The sequence below is a fragment of the Gopherus evgoodei genome, chromosome 10 (genome assembly GCF_007399415.2).
Source record: "Gopherus evgoodei ecotype Sinaloan lineage chromosome 10, rGopEvg1_v1.p, whole genome shotgun sequence".
NCBI classification, from domain to species: domain Eukaryota; kingdom Metazoa; phylum Chordata; order Testudines; family Testudinidae; genus Gopherus; species Gopherus evgoodei.
In genome coordinates, this window is record NC_044331.1 from 30,164,287 (window position 1) to 30,185,443 (window position 21,157).

Sequence of the window (21,157 nt, forward strand, 5' to 3'; positions counted from 1 at the left end):
AGCAAGAGGTGGGCAGATTATTCCACATCTTCCTCAAGTTCCTGTGAGAGAGAATCCTTTAAGAAAGATTTACAAAAAGAACAAGAAAAAGGCTAAAAGATCCAGAAAGGATTCCTTGGTTTGTCCTTCCTGGGAAGTAGGGCAGCTTTCAGATTTTTGAATCAAAATATCTGAGGAAATTCAGAACAAGCTCTTTTTCAAAACCTGTTTTGTCTATGCTGCTTAAGGTTGGTTGTGTGGCTCGGCTTTCCCCCGGATGAACCCTTGAAGGAGGAGGCGGCATTTGAGTAAGTGTGTAGAAAGGAGAGTAAGGCCACTTGCAAGTACTTCACATCAGATTTGAAAACTATATGTCCTTGCATGCAGCACTTGAGGATGTAAGTAGCATTGACTGAGTAGGAAACCCAACAAAAACCAAGAGGCTGGCTAAAGAGCACTATTATGTCCATAAAACCAAATCTTGACCAACTTACCCTACCGAAGACTGATGTAGCTCTTTCGTTGTTTATTAAAGACAGTTGATTCATTTTGATGGTGACTTCCTCTCTAAGGACCATACTTGCAGAAGAATTGTCTTTCCTCAGAAGGAACTCTTGATGCTATCTCAGGAGTTGCCTCTTCTGCATCTGCTTCATTCATAAGAGCATGTGTATGGATGACTTTCTGTTGGACACTGTTCTTTCAAGATCAGGAAATCCTGTAGGCTGTTTGCCAAATTAAGTTTTTGTAAGCAGTGGCTTTTGTGCTGGATGCTTCTCTTGACAGCCTCAGATTTGCTGCAAGGGTAATGATACAATTCCACATCGCATCACAAGCTCTGGCTAAAGCCATGGAAGGCTGATTTTGAAGCCAAGCAGGTCCTGGTCACCTCTTAAGTATATGGGAGGGGCGGGCACTTCAGTGAATCTTCTCTTCAGAAAGCAGCTGAAGAGAAGTCATAGAAGACTTGTTAGCATACAAGAGTTCAAAAAGAGAATTCAGGCCCTGTTACAAATCATGATGTTACTTTAGCTCCTGTTCAGCTAAATGTCCCAGGAGGAGGTTGAGGCGGATGGACTAGATTCAGAGGCTTGAGGAAAAAGGAAATTCCATAGGAAAACCCTTAGCCTTCTTGTAGTGAGGTGGACTGGCCCTCCGCAAACACAGAGGAAGAGGATGGTTCCATGCCCAGGAAGCCAAGGGGCGGGGTCAGAAGTATGAAGGTGGGATCTGGAAGCTCAGTAGTGGCCCAGCCACTGGAGGGGACAGATGCATCCCCTGAACATTCACGCTGGGAGGTGGCAGCAGGCCAGTGGAGTGCAGATGACTGGCCCAGACTGCCTGGATCCTGGACTGACCTGACCCCTGGGGAAGCAGACGACTGGTCCAGACGACTCAGCCCCACAGGAAGCAGACAACTGGCCTGGACCTTTTGGATGACCTGACCCCACAAGAAACAGGCAGTCAATGCAATGGCTGAGAGATGGGTCCTGGATGTTTTCAGCCTTAATTATGCTTTGGAGGGGAAGGCTGTGCCAGAAGGACTTCAGTTTTCTCCCATTCCTTCAACCAGATGAAATTCAAAAATATGATGATTGCCATATGTCACTAAGATGTTACACCTGCCTGTTCCTAGTACCCATGTGTTCTGGAGAACGCAGAGCAGTACTTGATCTCTAGTTCTTGGAAAAAGTTCTTTTGGAAGCCAAAGTTTCAGAATGAACATATAGAATTCATTTGTACTTTTCTGTAAATCATACATGCAGGGAATACCTCCAATTTACTTTATAATGGGCAGCCTTATTAGTACACTGCTTTATCCTTTGGCCCAGTAACCACCCAAGGATCCCTAACAAAGGGCTTATTATCTGTGGTTTTTCTTAGGCAGGAGGAAATTCATGTGTTCCCCTTCCTCAACAACCTGTTCATCAGCACACCTTTTCTGAAAAAGGATCAGGAAGTAACTTGCCTCATTATGCAGATTATAGAACAACATCCTTTTGTCCTCAACCCCAAATGACACTCTGATTCTATTTGACATTTGGCAGCTATCATAGATACTAAGCTACACAGCATTGTTCTCTCAAAGACAGGGTTCAGAAGCTCGTATATGCTGTATATACAGATAATCAGTCCTCTTGCCATATCAATGAGGACTCTGATGTTTTTACTGGGAATGACACTATCCTGTGTTTGACTTCTTGCTTTGGCAAGGTTCTGTTCATATCTTCTCCAGCAGTTTTTTTTTTTTTTTATTTCCCTGAACTCACAGCATTTCCCTATCTTCACTATTAAGTATCCAATGTAGTATCAAAATTTGTCCTGGCAGCCTGAAATCAGCAGATACTTGGATGGCCACAGAATATTAGAACTGTGGTGATAACTAATGCCAGTCTCAAGGGATGGGGAAATCTCATATGGGGCAAGGATCTTGGAGAGACAAGGAGCTTCAAATATCAATTGGCTCAAGCTCAGAAAAACTAAGTATGTCCTATCATCAAATTGTACCAATTATTATGTACTGGTGATGCCTGAAAACACTTCTGCTTTAGCTCATATCAACAGAGAAGTACAGGAAGCCATTTTTCTGTCACTGGCAGCCTTCCACACAAAAGGCTGCTGAACCTACAAGCAGAATGGTCAACCAAAGGAATAGGCCTGAAGATGTATATAGTTTACATACAAATATCTTTTTACTCAGTAGTCAAGGCTCTGTGTCACCCCTCAATAGAAGTATTTGTATCCAGGTTCAATACAAAGGTTCTTAAGTTCTTCACCAAACCAAGGCAACAGACGATGTGTTCTTATCTGCTCCCATAAGTGTCTTTTGTTTGTCTTTCCCCCCATTCACAATGATCCTAGGGACCATTCAGAGGATAGAGGGAAGAAGCATATGTATTCTCCGAGCTTCACAGTGGTCAGTGAGGTACTGGTTGTTGGACCTAAATCAGATGGCAGCCACCTTTCAATTATTTCTCCTCTGCTGGAAATACCTCCTATCACAAGCACTAATTTTACATACCAACCTAGAGCAAAGGAGAATCTAGCTACATGATATTGAAGAGGCACCAGGTGAAACAAAAAGATTTTTCGAATGACCTCAGATGGACTCTTAGCTTCTGGAAGGAATTCTACAAGCAGGGCATATTGAAAGTCTTGATCTAGATTTAAAGCCTTGTGTAAGGACCTTATTAGAAAGGCGGCAGACAAGACAAGAGCAAAACATATATTTTGGCGTTTATGTAGAACAACTTTAACTTTTTTACAAGCCGTAAGCCTCTCATTTTGAAATTTCAAAATGTCTGTCATATCTAGCATACCAGAGATAGCAGGCAAGCATGGGACTTCCTTACCCTCAGACACTGAAAGGCTTCTCAGAAAAGCATCTCTTGTTTACCCTACACCAATTGGAATAATTCTGGACCTTTAATTTAGTAGTAGTCCCTAAAGAAGCATCTTTTTCAATCGGTCTAAGTAGCTCTATTTTCTGTTTTAAAAGTATCGTGATTGGAATTGCCTCAGCAAGAAAGATTCTTACTAGTAGATGGCAACGGTGCATTTCCCATAAAGATGAAGTTGTACCAAGAATGAAGACAACTTTCATTCCAAAAGTCAACTATTTATTTTGTAGCACACGAGATTTTCCTTCCGTTCTTTTGTTAGCATCCAAAATGCCCCACTGAAACTGGCATACCGTGCACATCAGGACAAAACTATAATCTACATTGAGGTGCTCTTCAAAAAATGCTTCTCTCTTTCATGCTGAACCATCCATCATCTTAAATAGTAAATGGTATTAAAAGTCTAAAAGCACTAGAGTGGACAGGCTCTAAATGTCAATCATACTTGAAGAGTTTGTGTACAAACTCATGAAGCATTTTCTTGTTACAGGTCACAAACTTTTTTGTTTTCTTTGTCAGTTACACCATGAAATTTGTTTAAAAAGTAAGAGCAGTCCATTGATTAAACTAACATGAAGCTGACTTTGTTTTGTGACTGAAGGTTATTTAAAAATGCCGCAGTGTTAAGCATGCTAAAAAAGTCCTCCCTGACACAGCACAGATGTTAGAAGTAAAAGCAATACTGTCAGAACACATACACAGCAAAATAACTAACACCTTTGATGACTCATGGGAAATGCAGCTGTAATTTTTAACAAGATTTTGTCACTTTAAAAACAAAGTCATAGAAAGTGGGGAACATGCAGTAGGAGAACAGAGGTGATATATTCCTTTTTGTATATGGCACTGTTTAGATCACTATTGGAGTTGTGGGTCCAGTTCCGTTGCCATGCTTTTAAAACAATGTTAGTTCTTCTCATGTACTCTGAAGTTTTTCTAAGAGAGACTGTGTCTGTAAAGCATGCTTTGCAATGAAAAAAGACTTGATGAGGTCATGCTGTTTAGCTTATAAAAAGAGAGGTTGTGGTGACTCTATCATAGTCTAAATACTTACACAGAGAGAAGTGATCTAATTTTAAGGGAACTAAAGGAGTTTTTCATCTAGCAGACCAAAAAGATAATAGGATCCAGTAGCTTGAAGTTGAAGTTGGAAAAATACACCCGGGAAGTGAAACTCTAGTTTTTAACAGTGAAGATAATTAACCACACCAGAACACTTTACTAAGGGTGTGGTAAATTGGCCATAATTTGACATAATTAAGACTAGATGCCTTTCTAAAATATATATTTTAGTTCAACTATAATTTTTTGGAATATGGGCACGAATTCCTGGATGAAATTCTATGTCCTGTGTGATCCCATCAGAGTATACTGTGATGATGATCCTTAAATCTATGAATTAAGTGAAACCTTTTGTTTCTTTAATTTGATGTGTCTTAAAATGTGCAAAATGATCTGAATGGATAATTTCAGCAGTATGAAAAGACTAGGAGTGTTTCATTCAAGAGCATTAATCCATCTCTGGTAATTTTAAGCATGAGATTGAAGGCAAAGCTAGAACCACCATATACTGATGACATCCCAGCATACTAGTCAACCTGATATGTTAGGATTCTAAAATGACCCTTTCTAAACATTGTGAAATAAATCATAATGTAACTTTGAAATGGATGGTAACTCTTGCAATACTACGTCAAGGCTTCAAAGTAAATTAAAAATAAATGTAGATTTCCACATGTGATTTCCACATGTTCTTTTGATTTCCTTATGTAAGATCTCCTGTTGCAAATAACTTACTCCTAGGCACAGTGCTTTTATGGTGACACTGAGCTCCGTGGGACTAATTCCAGCCACCTTTCATTGACCCATTAGGTTGTTTCTGACCTCTACTTTCCCCATCTCCTTACCACACTACATTGAAGCTTTTGTTTCTCTCTACTTCTCTCTCTGATTTCATGTGGTTGTATAAAATCTAAATCTCTAATCATTGTCTAGGTGGTGAGAACTAAAAATTAGAAGTGAGAGGGGGAATATGACCTGAGCTGCAAGTGAAGTACCATCTACTGCCATCTTAAAATACGATTTTAGATTTTGATTGAAATAAAACTTTTCTTCATAAACAAAATGAAGATGTTTTTAAAAAGTGTATTAATATTGGAGTTGTAAGAGTGAGTAATGTGAACGAGTAATTGCATAAGCCTATAATTGGTGTGATTTACCACTACATTACTCCATGTTTATGCCTATGTTATTCCATTGAGGAGATTGCAATTACACTGTGATAAAACTGGACTAACACAGAGGAGAAGCAGGTCCAATATCTTTTAGTGCATATATTTTGGTTATTCTATGTTTGTTCTAGAAAACTTTCCACTCATTTTAAATGCAGGTCTGACTTTAAATCTACTCATTATAGTTGCTACTGTAGTTTTTGTTTCTGAGATGACTCTCTCTCTTAAGGAAAATCTTCCTGATAAATTGAATGGCCTGGTCTACACTAGAAAATTAGGTTCATATAATTGTCATTCAGGGTGTGAAAAATCCAACCCCAAGCAAAGCAGTTAAACTGACCTAATCTCTGGCGCAGACAGCTCTAGGTTGTTCAGAGAATTCTTCCATCGACCTAGCTACCACCTCTTGGGAAGGAGGATTACCCATGCTGATGGGAGCCCTCCTGTTGGTATAGGCAGCGTCTTCACTGAAGCGTTAGAGCAGCGTAACTGTGCTGCTGCAGCATTTTAAGTGTAGACAAGCCAAAAGAGAAGGGCAAAAGGATATAATATTAACATAGAAGAAATCTTTCACTGTCTCTAGCTTTCTCAATGCTTTGGCTATAATGTGTGTCAGTATTCAAACTGCATGACTGTCAGATACCTGGATCCTAAACTAATAAAACCAAATTTGTATTACAGGACTATAATTCCATTGAGTGGTTGATGTTATAAAAGATGATATGTACTAGCATCCTTCATAGCTTTATAATTCTGTAATTTGAAATGTGCTTTTAAGAAAACTTTTATTATGTAAGACATAAAGATTTTAATTTAAAAAATGGTGTCCATGTGATAGCAAGTGACCCTGAATTACTTTATCTAAAGTCTTTTAACAGTGGCTGTTCTTCAAAATGCTTATAATGTTCATTTATAAATGCCATGAAGCATTGTACACAGTGTCTTAATGTTTCTGTCTTCCTCTAGTTTAGAGAATATGATAGTGAACACTTAAACACTTCTTTTCATTAATTAGAGATTGGCTGCCTGAGTGAGGAATACCAGAGTGACATGAAGCCCCTAAGTAGTACTGCAGAGTCATTCCTAATAAGTATATATAAGACAAGCTTTACATAATTGTTTCTCTTACCAGAGTGGTAGTGTATAGAGTATAAACTTCATGTTCTCCTGTTACTAACATGGCTGTATAAATAATGCTTAGATATAAATATGTAAAATACTTCATAGTAGGAAACTTAAATAATATCTCTTTTTGAGAGTTTAGGGTAACATAGCTTCAGTCAACTGAAAAGCTCAAATGAAACCTTCATTAAAATCAGATTCCTGAGTTGTGGACGTACAGCCATATTTGCAGGAGATGGGAAATAACTTTTTTTTTTTTTTTTTAGAATTCTGATAAAACATTCTAGAATAAATAATTGCCTTTTGCAATGAGACTTGTACCATGGTTGTAAACCTGGGATTCTTTTTCCGCTTCTTCCCCCCTCGCCCCATTTTTGAGGGAACAAATGTAGAGAGACCTTGTTTTTACCCATACATGTATGTTGAAGTCCTTTGTTATGTATTCTGTATCCCTGTATAAAGAGTTAGCTTGTACATAAATTGACTAATATTTATAATACAATGAAAAATCAAAAGGGGAGTCATGGGGGGAATTTGCTGTTAGAAACTCTATTCCTTTTTATTCAATGCCGCCTCAACTTTTTATTACATATTTGAGCTGCACTAATTAAAAATAGCAACTACATTTATGCAAGAATATCAGTAAAGGATACTAACATGCAAGAATGTGCAAGTACAAAGTCCTCAAGTTGCATGTAGAAGAGGTTGAAGATCAAAATTAACTAATATAAAATGTCAGAAATAGTAATATTTCAAGAAGAAAAACATTTTGGGATAGTGAAAAATGCTATACCAAAATAAAAAGTTGTATTGTAGAACATCATTAACTACTATTCAGTGTCCAAAAATAAGAAAATCTAGTTCTGGACCACATCATCATGCGAGCTTATTTTCATTTCTCCATTTCCTCGGCTTTTAAAAAGGTTTCCTTGTTTCATACACACATCCAAGTATGCCCATATATTTAATTGGGAACTGGCATTTTATTTCTAGGGAACAAAGATTCAAACCTTTGCATAGTTGAGAAGTGAAGAGACAGTCATTTGTCCACATCCTAAAATCACTGTCCAACAGGACATGTATGCTGGAAATGTGGAAATGGAATAGCCAAGGTTTTGCAGAAGCTTAATGTATTACTTATGCAGCACAAGGTGGGAAAACTTGCAGTGCCTGCTCCCAGTCATTGCTCAAGCCAACGCTATTAGTTTCACTTTACGAGTACCAAATTGCCACCAAGAAAAACGTTGAAAATTATTCAATATGAATACCATTATGAGAAAAGGGGAGTCAGATAAGTGTTCAAAAATTATTTTATAGAAAAAGAGATTAGTGTAAATTAAAGTTCAAAGACCAAAATTTTCAAACTTGGATGCCTAAAGTACAGGTGTTTTTTTAGCTAATTTTAGTATCGAAGTATAGTTGGCCAGACTTGCAAAGGTGAAGAGCATCAATGGGATATACAGATTGCAGTCGAATTTGTGAATTATCAGCACTCTTGAACAGCAGGCTATTTTTAGTTAGGTGCCCAACTTGAGGCACTCAAGTTTGAAAATGTTGGCTCTAGCAGGCACTGTATCAAATTCTAATGGTTTATCCTGAGTAACACACCAGTGAATGGTGGCCCTAGTTTAGCAGAATGTGTAAACCTTGCTTCTGATCCCAGCTGCTTAATATTGCCAGAGAAAGCACATCTCACCCATGTTTATAAATTTAGTGGTTCTATCTTTCGGTACAGGCTTAGTTTCAGTAGAGACTCTGACTAAAAAAAAAAACTTTATTTCCCATCATTATAATTAATTCACAGCTTTGAAGTAATTATTTTAGTACAACTGAAAAATCTTGCTGTGCATAATGTGTATCAGTGGAGATGTATTTCCATCCTTTAAAATATATATATAAGTTACTGCCCAATAGCTCCATCTAGCTTCTGGAATCAGTAGTATCTTAAGAAAGGTTGCATCTTTCAGAACACATCAGTCCATGATAGAGAGATCCAAAAGGAAAGCCATCTAATCATGTTGTGTTATCTTGTACAATATACTTCACCAAGGACACTTTTACCCAAAATCCTTCCTGGTGGCTCATCAGGAAGGAGTAACTGAGCAGGTCGGTGTCCTCAAGGAAACAAATGTTTCCTAACAAAGTCAAATTCAGTATCCTTTAATGCCTGGCAAATATATAATTCCTTTAGAACACTCATTGCATTTTTATTGACACACAACGTGACGGAAATAAAAGTAAACGTACTTGTTATGCAGTATCTTCTGTTGACCATTTTATTTTTATATGCATGTGTTTTTAATACTTCAGCAGAATTTGAATATCTTGTAAACTAATGCTTTTTTATAATGAATATGTTTTGGAATTGTGGTTTTTTTAGTACAATGCTTGATTAAACTGCTCATCAGTGCTGATTATCATTAGCCATTAGTAAGTAGAAAGTATCTGAAATTCATATGTGCCAGGAATTCTGACCTGAAGGATTTTTAGGAAGTAGTTGTAAGTTGGTGGTATACTACTTTTAAGCCTATGTAGAGTTTGAATCTTGTCTGTAGCTATACGGCTACGGCTCACATACAATTATAGGGTACTGCATGCTTGTACAATCCACTGAGGTTCTGTTCATGTGTACAGACTGAGTTTGTTATTGCCTCTTTGCTAAAGTACTTGGTTCTCTAGCTCAAACAATGGAAGTGCTGATGCTTTTAGATCTAGAGCTCCCAGGTTCACTCCCCAGAGACTATCTAGCAAGGAGTGCATCACATTCTCTTTAGATGTTGCATGCTGTAACCCTATGTAGATGCATTCTGGAGCAGAAAATACATGAGGCTATTCCTGTTTTCGCTGAAGAAATAAGAAGTAGAGAGCTGGTATGGGAGGCAGGCACTCACTTTTTTCCTCATTGCACCAATCTCAAGTGTAAAGTATTTGGAAGAGCTGTGAATTTTGAAGGCTGCTTTTTTCCAACCTCAAGGGATCTAGGGGGAAGGGAAACCTCCTTTCAGTGTTGAAGGGCTGCCATTGGCTGAGTTCCTCAGTCCTAGCTGAGTCAGCAACCACAGGAGGGGTCCAAAGGTTCATGGTAAATCCTGGCTTTTTGCCCAGAAATCACTAGACTCCACAGTGTCACAGAGAATAGCACATCACTTGCTCCCATCTCCATTCCTGCTTCTGAATTTAGCATGGAAGACTATCCACACAAGGCATGGGAATGACATGGGGCAGTGAAAAGAGCACTCTATTCTACCTTGCCCTCCCTTTTCCAGGGATCTACATGTGGAGAGTTCCCACTATGCAGATTATTTGGGGATGAATCTGTTAGCAAATCTGTTTGAACTGAAATGCAGAAATGGTGGTTTTACAATAATACTGTGAGGTAGCATGGCGTACAAACTAAATGTCATATCTTTTGTTTTTCTGATATATAGTCTCCGGAGCAGAGAAGATGAGAGAATATCAAAACCAGGAGCTGTCTCTACACCTGTAAAGAATGCAGATGATATCCCCGTTTCTAAAACCATGGAAGAGGCTATAGTTGAAAGAAATGAAAAACAAACTCCACCTCTGCCAGGTAAATATGGTAAAACGCCAAGCTATGCCTGCTGCCTTTAATGAATGCTCGGTAGGAATTTGCACTACTTCATAGCTACAATATGATTTCTCTCAAGCTGTTAAAATATACAACTGCATAAATACTCAGAATATGCAAATTCAAAGGGCCCAGCTTTTTGCCCCTAGTTACCTGGGTGAAGCCAGTTTAAGTAATGGCAGAAGTGGGCCCAACGTTTTTTCCATTTTTCTGAATATGCAAGACTCTCTCTGAGCATAATTCAGCTTGTGGTATTTGTGGTTTTCAATTCTGGAAGATCACTCTAAAGCGCTCTCTGCTGTGGGATTGAAACCTGTGTTGGTTATAGCTGTGTTTAAGCATAGTTGTTGCTAAGAGGATTCTCTCGTGATTTCCAAAGACAAGATAAGATGGAGGGCTTTTTCCCCTAAAAACCATACTATCCCATTTAAACCTAGATGTGGTTAACAGTTTTGATCTCAATGGAGAGCTAAATCTTTTTTTGTTTATTTGTATTATCATAGCACTTGGGGCCCTAATTATGTACCAGGACCCCATTGTGCCATGCACTGTATAAACACAGAACAAAAAGGCAGATGCCAGGTTACAGGTTGGAGTAATGGATAAGATGGTGGCAGTGTCCACAGTAATCCAGAAAGGAGGTAGCAGGAGGATTTGGAGGATTAAGAGCTCTGTTTTACCTGTGTGCAGTTTGACCTCATTGCAAGATATCTAGGAGGCAATATCTGAGAGAGGCAGAGATTTTAGTTTAGATGGAAGTAGGCAGGTCTGGAGTAGAGATCTGAGTTCTCTCAACATAGAGACTGTGGTTAAATTTGTATTTTACTGATTAGATTACCCAGAGATATGTAGAGGAGTAGAGAGAGTGACCAATGACATCTCTGTGGACTCCTCACAGAATGTTGAAGCAGTCATTGGAGATTTAGGAGGAGAGAAGAGGACATAGGGAAGACAACCCAAGGAGGAGGAACATGGTCAACTGTGTCAAAGGCCTCGTCCAGACTAGGGGAGGAAAATCGATCTTAGATACGCAACTTCAGCTACGTGAATAACGTAGCTGAAGTCGAATATCTAAGATCGAATTACTCACCCGTCCAGACGGCGCGGGATCGATGTCCGCAGCTCTCTGTGTCGATTCCGGAGCTCCGTTCGGGTTGATGGAGTTCCGGAATCGATGTAAGCACGCTTGGGGATCGATATATCGCGTCTAGATTAGACGCGATATATCGATCCCCGAGCAATCGATTTTAACCCGCCAATACGGCGGGGTAGTCTGGACGTGGGCTATGGCGGCGGACTGGTCAAGGAGGATGAGGATGGAGTACTGGTTCTGAGCTTTGGCTAGGACAAGGTTATAGAGACTTTAGCAGGAGCAGTTTTATTGGCATGAAAGGAGCAGGAGTTGTATTGGAGAGGATCTAGGATGGAATTGGAAAGAGAAATTCGAGATGGCTACTGTAAACAGTGCTTTCAATGAACTTAGAAATGCAATCTTGAGAGATAGTAAAATGAGAGAAATGAAAACATGCTTGTATTGTGAGGGGATGGGAAAGCCAGAGGGAGGAGAGGGGTGAAGTGTAAGGAGGAGATGAGTGGGTGTGAAGGAAATGAGGGGATGGGATGTAAGGAGTTACTGGGACAAATGGATGGGTTGGAGGAGGAGATCAAGCAAAATTCTGCATCTGTTACAGGGGAGAAGGAAGAGAATTGGGGGAGGAGACAGGAAGGCAATCCATGGACAGGGGGAAGATCACATCACATTTTGTCAGTTTTTCTCTTTGAAGAAATTATGACAGGAAGGTGGAAAAGCTTGAACAGTGAGTCAAAGGCAGTTGAAATGGCATGTCTGGGATTCAAATAAGGTAGAGATGTAGAGTTGTTTAGCTGGAAGATTACAGTAACTGAATGAACCCTTCTGGCTTCTCCCATTTTTGGACAGTGGTTACCCTAGTGGAATCCTAATCCTTAATGTCCAAATCTTACATGATTGGAAAAAACAGCATAATGTGTTTTCTCTTTTAAAGATCCTGTATTTATCTGTGATGTATTTTGCATGCTTCAAAATTTCAATGGACGTTATCAAAGTACAATGGGAAATTTGAAGGAAAAAAAACAAAACCCGCAGTGCAGTAGTTAGATCAGCCTTAAAAAATCTACTCACCCAAGAGAACTAATCTTACTCAGTCAGTACAAGAGAGTTATTTTCATTACTGACACTTGTGGATGGGAGAAGGATTTTGTTCCTGAGCTGGTAGTTATCATGATTACAATTTTTCAAGGATGAGTTAAACTGTATTGGTTCCACATCCTTTAAAGAATTAATAGCATGGCAAGTTGGGGTTTTTTGTTTTTATTTCTTAATAGAGCCAAAGCCAGTGTATGCTCAAGCCGGACAGCCAGATGTAGATTTACCAGTCAGTCCATCGGATGGTCCTTTACCCAGTTCAACTCATGAAGATGGAGTGCTTCGGTAATGTAATTCAAAATTATTTACTTGAACCTGATCCTACAGTCCTCAAGCAGACCAAGCTTTCATTAAGTCAATGAACATTACGTCTGAACGGAGACATCTAGGGCTTTGTGTTAACATACGTTTCTAATCTGTTTATAAGTATTAGGGGTGGGGGAGTTGAGGCTCATCTGTGAGCTTTGGGTGCTTTAACAGTTATATTACATATTTTGTAATTCAGAAACTTACTCATCACTTTATAGATATTATTTAATAACATGTTTTGTTTCTCTCTTCCAAATACTACTTTTCTTCTCTTTTAAGGAAAAACAGTCCTGCATTCAGGAGAACCCTATAATAATGTTATCACGTTATATACTATGTCCGCCCCTCCCCCCCAAAAAAATAAAAATAAAAGGGGAGAGAGAGTGAGGAATAACAGTTCAGTTCTAAACTTCCAAAGGAAAGTTGACTGTTAAACAAAAACCCTTAAATTTTGAAGTATTCTATTTAAAATAAGATTTATATATTAAAGCAAACAACAAAATCTCTTAAGCAAGTGAATATTACCATTATTTTCAAAAGCTCAGCTGATGAGAAAAATATTATGCTATTATAGTTGGTGTGTTGCTAAAAGAAATACTGTAGCTTGGTTACGATGATATCAAATTGCAATAAGGAACAAATTCTCTGCTGGTGTAATTCCCCAGCCGCTAATCTATGACCGCATATTCGACTACTGTATCTCTGTTAATTGGAACGTGTTATAAACCTACAGGCCAAGCATGAAGCTGGTAAAATTCAAAAAAGGAGACAGCGTGGGCTTGCGGTTGGCTGGCGGCAATGATGTAGGCATATTTGTAGCTGGTGTTCTGGAGGACAGCCCTGCAGCAAAAGAAGGATTAGAAGAAGGAGATCAAATTCTCAGAGTAGGTCAAAATCTTTCATACAAAGAATCTGTTGTTCAGTAATGCAACAAAATTTTGGTACATGTTGCCTTTTTAGGTAGACTGTTTATCTGTGCCTACCCTGAATAGGAGTAGACGATGGTGGTAAAAATTCTTCCAGCTTCCACTGTTGCTACTAGATCACTGGTAAACTATGGCTCCCAAGTTCTCTAGTTTCAGATTGGACAAATAATTGTTTAACTAATTGGCTTTTAAACTGTTAACTAAAAAGTGTGTATAAATATCTGTATCATATATACAAATAGTCAGCACGTAGCACTTAGCATCTTTCATTTACAGATTTCTAGCCACTTTGCAGAACTAGATAAGTAGTATTGTCCACAGGAATCTACTGCCCAATCATCCCCACCCCTATTTCAGAGCAGTGCTTCCAACACACGTTTTTCAACAGGAGAAGAATGTGCTTTATTTACCCTACAGTTAGCTCAGTTAGTGAATAGAGTAAAACTTGGGTATCACATATGCTATTAAAAGTATACCATTAGAGACCTGGTCCAACCCCTTATGTATAATTTGCAGAATATATGGTAAATTGTGTAAACTTGTGTTTTTTTTCCCACATGAGAGTAAAACTCTCTTAATGCCACTAGGGCATGTTGTTGTTTTCTAGAAAAGTAATTTCTTCGTATTCTTTTCTATTGATGATAAAGTTTAAAACATGGAATTTTTATTTCTCATTTAATTTTACAAGGACTTTTGTCCTTCAGTGTATTTTCAAAAGCAAGATGTTTGGACCTCTTTACCTGCTGTTTATGGACTTCAGTGGGGAAAAGGGATAGACCTACACTTAAAGTTTTGAAATTGAACTGATTAAAACATGTTTCTTTAAAGTTTAACAGCATGCATGTGCTAATCATTGACTACCTATTGTTGATAATCAGAACTCAAATGTTCAAATATCCTTAAAGATTAGATAGCAAGGAGTAAGGGCAACTGTAAATGAAAATCATGTGGAACGAGTTTGGACAACTAATCTAAGAGTTTGTCTATATGGGGCTTAAACCGAATTAAGTTGACTCTTCATAAAACCCCTGAAAATAGAGAGATGGAGATTTTACTTTGGATCAGAGAGTGATAAAGAAATGGAATTTGCTGTGGCCAGGGACAGTGTTACCGCAGCAAAAGACACTGTTGAGAAAGATGGGGATGCAGAGGAAACTCCTGGAGGCAATACAGAACTAGAATGCTTGGAATCAGCACTTGCTGCTGCTGCTGCTGCTTCTCCTTCTCCTGCCAGGACAGCAGGCAAGGCAGTGCTTCAAACCAGGACCTAGCCTTGTTCTTTACCTCCTAGATAGCACAAGATACTGAGCTCAGCCCTTTTGAGCCATCTAATGCTCTGTATAGCTTCAAGCCTCACCACTCAACACAATGGATGTCAACCAGCCTTTTTGGCACCATGGAGAAATACCCCTTTCTGTTTATAAATTCTAAGCCCTCGTCAGGGGAGATGTGGGTGAAACTGAAATAATAAGCACAGAGGTCTCCTCAGTTGCCCCAGTACAGTTTGGGAACCCATGCATACAAAGCCATAAATCTCCTGAGCATTATTAAGCTTTATAACCCAGTGAAACAGTACTTTATCCATGGCATCACACATCTGCATGACAGTGGCTCCAACAGTCGATCTTCTTGCTCTGAATTGGTTATGGACTGCTCACATTTGGGGTTCTCTAGCTTCTAGATGGCAGTGGTGACCCACTTCTTGACAGGTATGGGGCACCGCATGTTAGCATGCTGCTCCTGCACTTCCAGAACTACTTCAACACACATCTCAAAAAAGGTTGTTTTAGCCATTCTGAAATTCTCTTGCCACTACTGGTCATCCCAGATCTGCAGAACAAACCTTTCCCACCAGTAGTTGTTTCTCATATTCTGAGCCTAGAGACAGTGCTGTGCGGTGCAAAGTTGCTCCAGGAACAGTTCCTGTAGTAGCAGTTGCTGGATGTCACCCTCTTCTTCCTCATCCTGCTTCTTCTGTTGATGCTTAAGCTCCTGCTGCTGCCATATCATCATCTTGGTGCAGAAGTCGAAGTCAAAGTCCAAAACCAAACTCAACTGGCTACTAGAGCTGAAATAAAGCACAAGCAGCCTACCTATGTTTGCAGTTGCCAGCATAGAGGTGAAGAGCATTGTTGCGACCATGCTGGCTGCCAGCAATTCAGAAATGGCACTATCCTGTCCAGAGAGGAGCCTGGTGTGGAGATGATGGAGATATGAGATTAAAAAAAACACTAAAAATTGGAATCTGCCTGGCTTCCCTTATCCATCCTGCAATGCACAGCCAGAAGAATTCCAGAATGCAGACTGCTCAATAGCAAAGCAAAGGGCCATGGAATATCCTCTAAAAATGTCACACGCTAGTACATGGCAAGCCACAGTCATGTGTACGCAATGCAAATTGAAAGAGGAGATAGCCATCCTATATGCCTTCCATTAGCATGACTTACATATTGCATCTTAAACACCTGTCACATCAATTTGGTTTAACTCCCCATGTAGACACATCCTAAGAAGCTCCTTCATCTCTAATAATCTAAATATATTGCCCTTTAAAATCTCTGGTACTTCTAGATCATCCACGATGGGTGACCTAGAAGTATTCAATAAAAAAGTCTATTCAATTTGTACTCTGTAGATACTGCATATTTTTGTTAAATAGCAATATTTTTCACTTATTCTGAGAAATATATGCAAAAAGCTTCTTGAAGTTCATGCAGTTAAGTTATATTTAACAGGATAAACCACTCTAACATTAATACGTTGTTAAAAACTGCATTATTTATGTGAAATGTATGTTTCACAATGTATTTTTCACAGTGCGTGTATGTGTTTCACTACATCTTGAAGTAATTCAAAACCGTTATTGTATTCATGCCAGGTAAATAATGTAGACTTCACAAATATCATCAGAGAGGAAGCAGTGCTTTTTCTGCTTGATCTCCCTAAAGGAGAAGAGGTGACAATTTTGGCACAGAAGAAAAAGGATGGTAAGTAATTGCCTCAAATATAAGGTCAGAAACTGCTTGGTAGGCTTTTTGAGACCAGATAGAGACAGTATAGCTAACCTTTGATAACTGTTTGCCCTGGGGAGTGGCAACTCAAGAAGGGTGGTAAAGTGAAGCCTTTCATTTTTAGGTCACTATTTCAAATGCAGTAGAGATTGTACAGTAGTGATAGATTAATTATCTGGCAACAGTCCAATAGCTTGTTTTGAAATGAGTCTGTGGTCTCAATCCTTTCCCAAGTGAATGGGGTTGTACTGCTATAACTGTTTTCTTTCTTAATTTTTAAACCACACAACTCTAACTGAAAGAGTTATATCAGTACAAAAGTGTGTAGACTAGGTCTAAATAATGGCTGAAAAACAGTGTCTGGACAATGAGGAAACTTGCACTATCGATGCTTTATGGTTCATTCGTTCTGTAGTAGGTGATCTCTGATTCCAGTGCTGTCAGTATGGCTTGATATGCTAAATTCACTAACTCAGCTCTGAACTCATTATACTATTTATCTTTTTTTCATATAAGTACTGTGAATTCAAGGAGGATACCAACTGTTTCTGAATGCATCACACTAACATGATATGGATTGTATGTGAACTTCACATGCTGATATGTGGGAATTTTAGTCTTATGGGTTTCCAAAATACCTCACAGTTAAAATGGAGAACTAAGGATAGGCAAGATTTCTGCTCAGTCTTTTTATAGAACTGCTGTGAGCATTAGGAATCCTTTAATGTACTTCAACTTCAAGTAAATTTTATTACAGTTTATCGTCGCATTGTTGAGTCCGATGTAGGAGATTCTTTCTATATCAGAACTCATTTTGAATATGAAAAGGAATCTCCTTATGGGCTAAGTTTCAACAAAGGTGAAGTCTTCCGGGTCGTGGATACTTTGTACAATGGCAAGCTTGGGTCCTGGCTGGCTATTCGAATTGGCAAGAATCACAAAGAGGTGGAAAGAGGCATCATACCCAATAAAAACAGGTAGTATATTGAAACTATTTACTACAAGGTAGCTTGTGAAATCTGTGGCCCAAGTTTGTGCAAGTTCTGTGTCTGTTTAATGCTATTTTTAGTAAAATCTCCTTGTCACACAGACATTTTATACCTTTCTTAACATTTTGGAAGAAAAACAGTTGTAGAACCTCCAAATAGTTTGCAATTAGACGTATCCAGTTTGAGTACCCAAATAGACATTTGGGTTTAGTTTAGAACAAAGGTTCACAGACTGTCGCCCTTGAACAGTCCATTGGCTAGTTGCATGGAGTTGTCTCTCCCTGTTTCCAGGCAAGAGAGACACAAGGATGGGGCAGTAAATCTTAGTGCAGACAAGGCCTTAAAGGTGTGTCAGATTGAATTAGCTAACTGATTTCAATTAACACCTTCTAAAACTCTAGTCAAGACAAAGCAATTGTATTTCAGCATGTGCTAATCTGGTGAAATTAAAATCTAGTGGGGATTCTGTCATCTTTTTTCCTAGTCTAGATAGGGCCTAAAATTAATGAAGAGCAAGAGTAGACACAACATGTATTCCGCTAAAAAATTACAAATACATAAATACTTTCTGAAAAGTACATACTTTGTAAGTGCTGTAGTTGCCTCAGCTGTGTTAATTGATCACCAGTGGCAGGAGAAGGGGGTCCGCAAGGTAATCACTTTAAGATTACTGAAAAACACTGGGAACCCCTCATTTGGTGATCAGTGATCCTTTAGCCTGTTGTCATTATAATGTGTTCACAGGTTTAAACTTTGTTAATCAAGTGTCATTTCAAAAGCTAATTTGTTTGTTGATGAAGTTGGGGTTTTCTGTCATTTTTTTTGACCCCTGGAATCTCTGCCCCACCTAGAGCTGAACAGCTAGCTAGTGTACAGTACACACTTCCAAAGACAGCGGGGGGAGATCGTGCAGATTTTTGGAGGTTCCGAGGTCTACGTAGCTCAAAGAGAAATCTCAGAAAAAGCAGAGAAGATCTTTCTGCCCAACCTGTTCAGACCAAGTTTCCTGCATATGAAAGAGTTGTTCTTCGAGAAGGTAACTTCCTTTTAAAGAGGTTAAAATATTTGCTGTTTCAGTTCAACATTTTAATCTTCATGATGGAAAAATAGCATCCTAAAATACATTTAAATCAATTTACTTTGATTTTTCTTATTCCAGCTGGCTTTCTCAGGCCTGTAACTATCTTCGGGCCAATTGCTGATGTTGCACGAGAGAAACTGGCAAGAGAAGAACCAGATATTTATCAAGTTGCAAGTAAGTGTCTCTCTTTGCTTATCAGATTTAATATAAAATAATTGCATAATCACCTGTTTTGCTAGCCTTTGCTGCGTTATTCCTGCAGCCATTAATGTTTTAAAGTTTCACTTTTATATTGTCAGCAATTTATGGAAACACTCTGAAAGGCTTACATTCAGTCACAGTTAACTAATGATTGATACAGATGCTTTAAAGGTTAAGTAATACAGATTTGCTATAGGACTCTTCAGGAAACATTACATGCATTGAGTGAATGCAAACTCAATTTATTATTATTAATGCTATCATAGGACCCAATCCTGTAACATGCTGAGCTTCCTTAGGGCTCCCTCCCCAGTCCCCTCTTTAATTCAGCATCTTGCAAAAAACCTTCAGAATTAAGCTCCTAGTACAGGGGTCGGCAGCCTTTCAGAAGTGGTGTGCCGAGTCTTCATTTATTCACTCTAATTTAAGGTTTCGCGTGCCAGTAATACATTTAAAAGTTTTTAGAAAATCTCTTTCTATAAGTCTATAATATATAACTAAACTATTGTTGTATGTAAAGTAAATAAGGTTTTTAAAATGTTTAAGACGCTTCATTTAAAATTAAATTAAAATGCAGAGCCCCCAGGACCGGTGGCCAGGACTCGGGCAGTGTGAGTGCCACTGAAAATCAGCTCTCGTGCCGCCTTGGGCACGCGTGCCATAGGTTGCCTACCCCTGTCCTAGTAAATACCTAACAAATTCTTAGGATTTTATAACTAAACCTAATAGTTTAATTCTTGGATTATTTTTAAGTAAAAAATGTATCTTCAGCATTGTAACTTTTGTATAAGGTCTGAATCAGTATTGTGAGCTAGAAAAAGGAGATGGCCCATTTTATTATAATGGGGGCATAGAGAGGGTTGTGTAATTGACCAGTAGGTGGCTAAGAAATCATGACTTTTAACTGTGTTTTCTTGAACAGAAAGTGAACCAAGAGATGCTGGTACTGACCAACGTAGTTCTGGCATTATTCGTCTTCATACAATAAAACAGATAATTGACAGAGTAAGTGGTAAAAATATGCTTTGTTTCATTAAATGTGTAGTTGATTCTGAAAACAAATGAGAGAGAACTGGAGTGTTGATTAATCGAATGACCAATCATATGAATAAACCTAATAAATGCTGGGGTTTTTACATACAATAGCATAAACAACAAAGTATAAATCAGATTTCAAAAACAAAAAATGTACATACTTTATCTCCAGGCCCTGTAGTAAATTATGTACTCTTTTACTGTCATTGTGTAACTGATATAAATGTTGAATGAAACAACTTTCTCTGTGTAGAAGCTTTTAAAAGTTGATCCAACACTTCTCTGAGCGCCCATTGCAGACTAGCCAATAACCTAATGGTTAGGCACTCACCTGGGAGAAAAGAGGCCTGGATTCAAGTACCTGCTCCAGAGCAGGGATTTTAACCTAGGATACCCCCTGGGCTATTGGGCATAAAAGGGCATCTCAACCAACTTCCTCTGTGATTAGTGCATAAATCCCCGGTGACTCTAGCTCCAAAAACACTGATGTTTTGATAATGTTGAAAACTTTTGTTTAGACATTTCTGAATGATTTCTTTTCATTTTGACAAACAATTTGCTGAAATGGACACAAATTTGCTAAAGTGTTTTGTTTCATCTTCAGTGAAAAAAGGTTTTACCTAAAAAGATTCTGCCTTGCTTGAGTCAAAAGGTGTCTTTCAGTCTCTCCTGTTGAAGCTGTTCCACTTAGTATAAAACACTTGAATATTTATTTGCCCAGAGAGAGAGTATGAGAGTGAGTGTGTACCTTAGTGGTTAAGGTACTCACGGGGGACATCCAAGTTCCAGTCTCTGCTCCAATTACTATTATCTCGTAGTGGCATGGCAATTCAAAGATGTTCCAATAACAAATTTTAAAGCCATAAATTACTTACCTGAGTAAGGGATGTACTTCAAGGTTTGCCTCATGCACCTTTTGATAGATTTTCATTAGTAGTGTCCATTTGGCCTACACATGTGCTGCTCATGTCCTCGTGCCCTACAGACCAAGACTGTATCAAGCTGCACAAGCAAACAGCCCTCAGTTCCTTCTCAACCGCCTTGGCTTGAGACACAGCTTAGCACGTCCTCATGGTACGTGCCTTGGCTACTTGCTGA

At 38.7% G+C, this 21,157-nt stretch overlaps 1 protein-coding gene across 6 annotated transcripts in view; it reads left to right on the plus strand.

Moving 5' to 3' along the window:
- Positions 1-21,157, plus strand: part of TJP1 (tight junction protein 1) — a 316,033-nt gene that overhangs the window by 248,230 nt on the left and 46,646 nt on the right. For all 6 annotated transcript variants that reach the window (XM_030577350.1, XM_030577352.1, XM_030577351.1 and 3 more), the window contains 8 exons: positions 10,162-10,304; positions 12,687-12,792; positions 13,550-13,700; positions 16,621-16,729; positions 17,511-17,730; positions 18,594-18,778; positions 18,902-18,997; positions 19,947-20,029. In XM_030577350.1, coding sequence (XP_030433210.1) covers positions 10,162-10,304; positions 12,687-12,792; positions 13,550-13,700; positions 16,621-16,729; positions 17,511-17,730; positions 18,594-18,778; positions 18,902-18,997; positions 19,947-20,029 — 1,093 coding nt within the window. The remainder of the gene's footprint in view (positions 1-10,161; positions 10,305-12,686; positions 12,793-13,549; positions 13,701-16,620; positions 16,730-17,510; positions 17,731-18,593; positions 18,779-18,901; positions 18,998-19,946; positions 20,030-21,157) is intronic.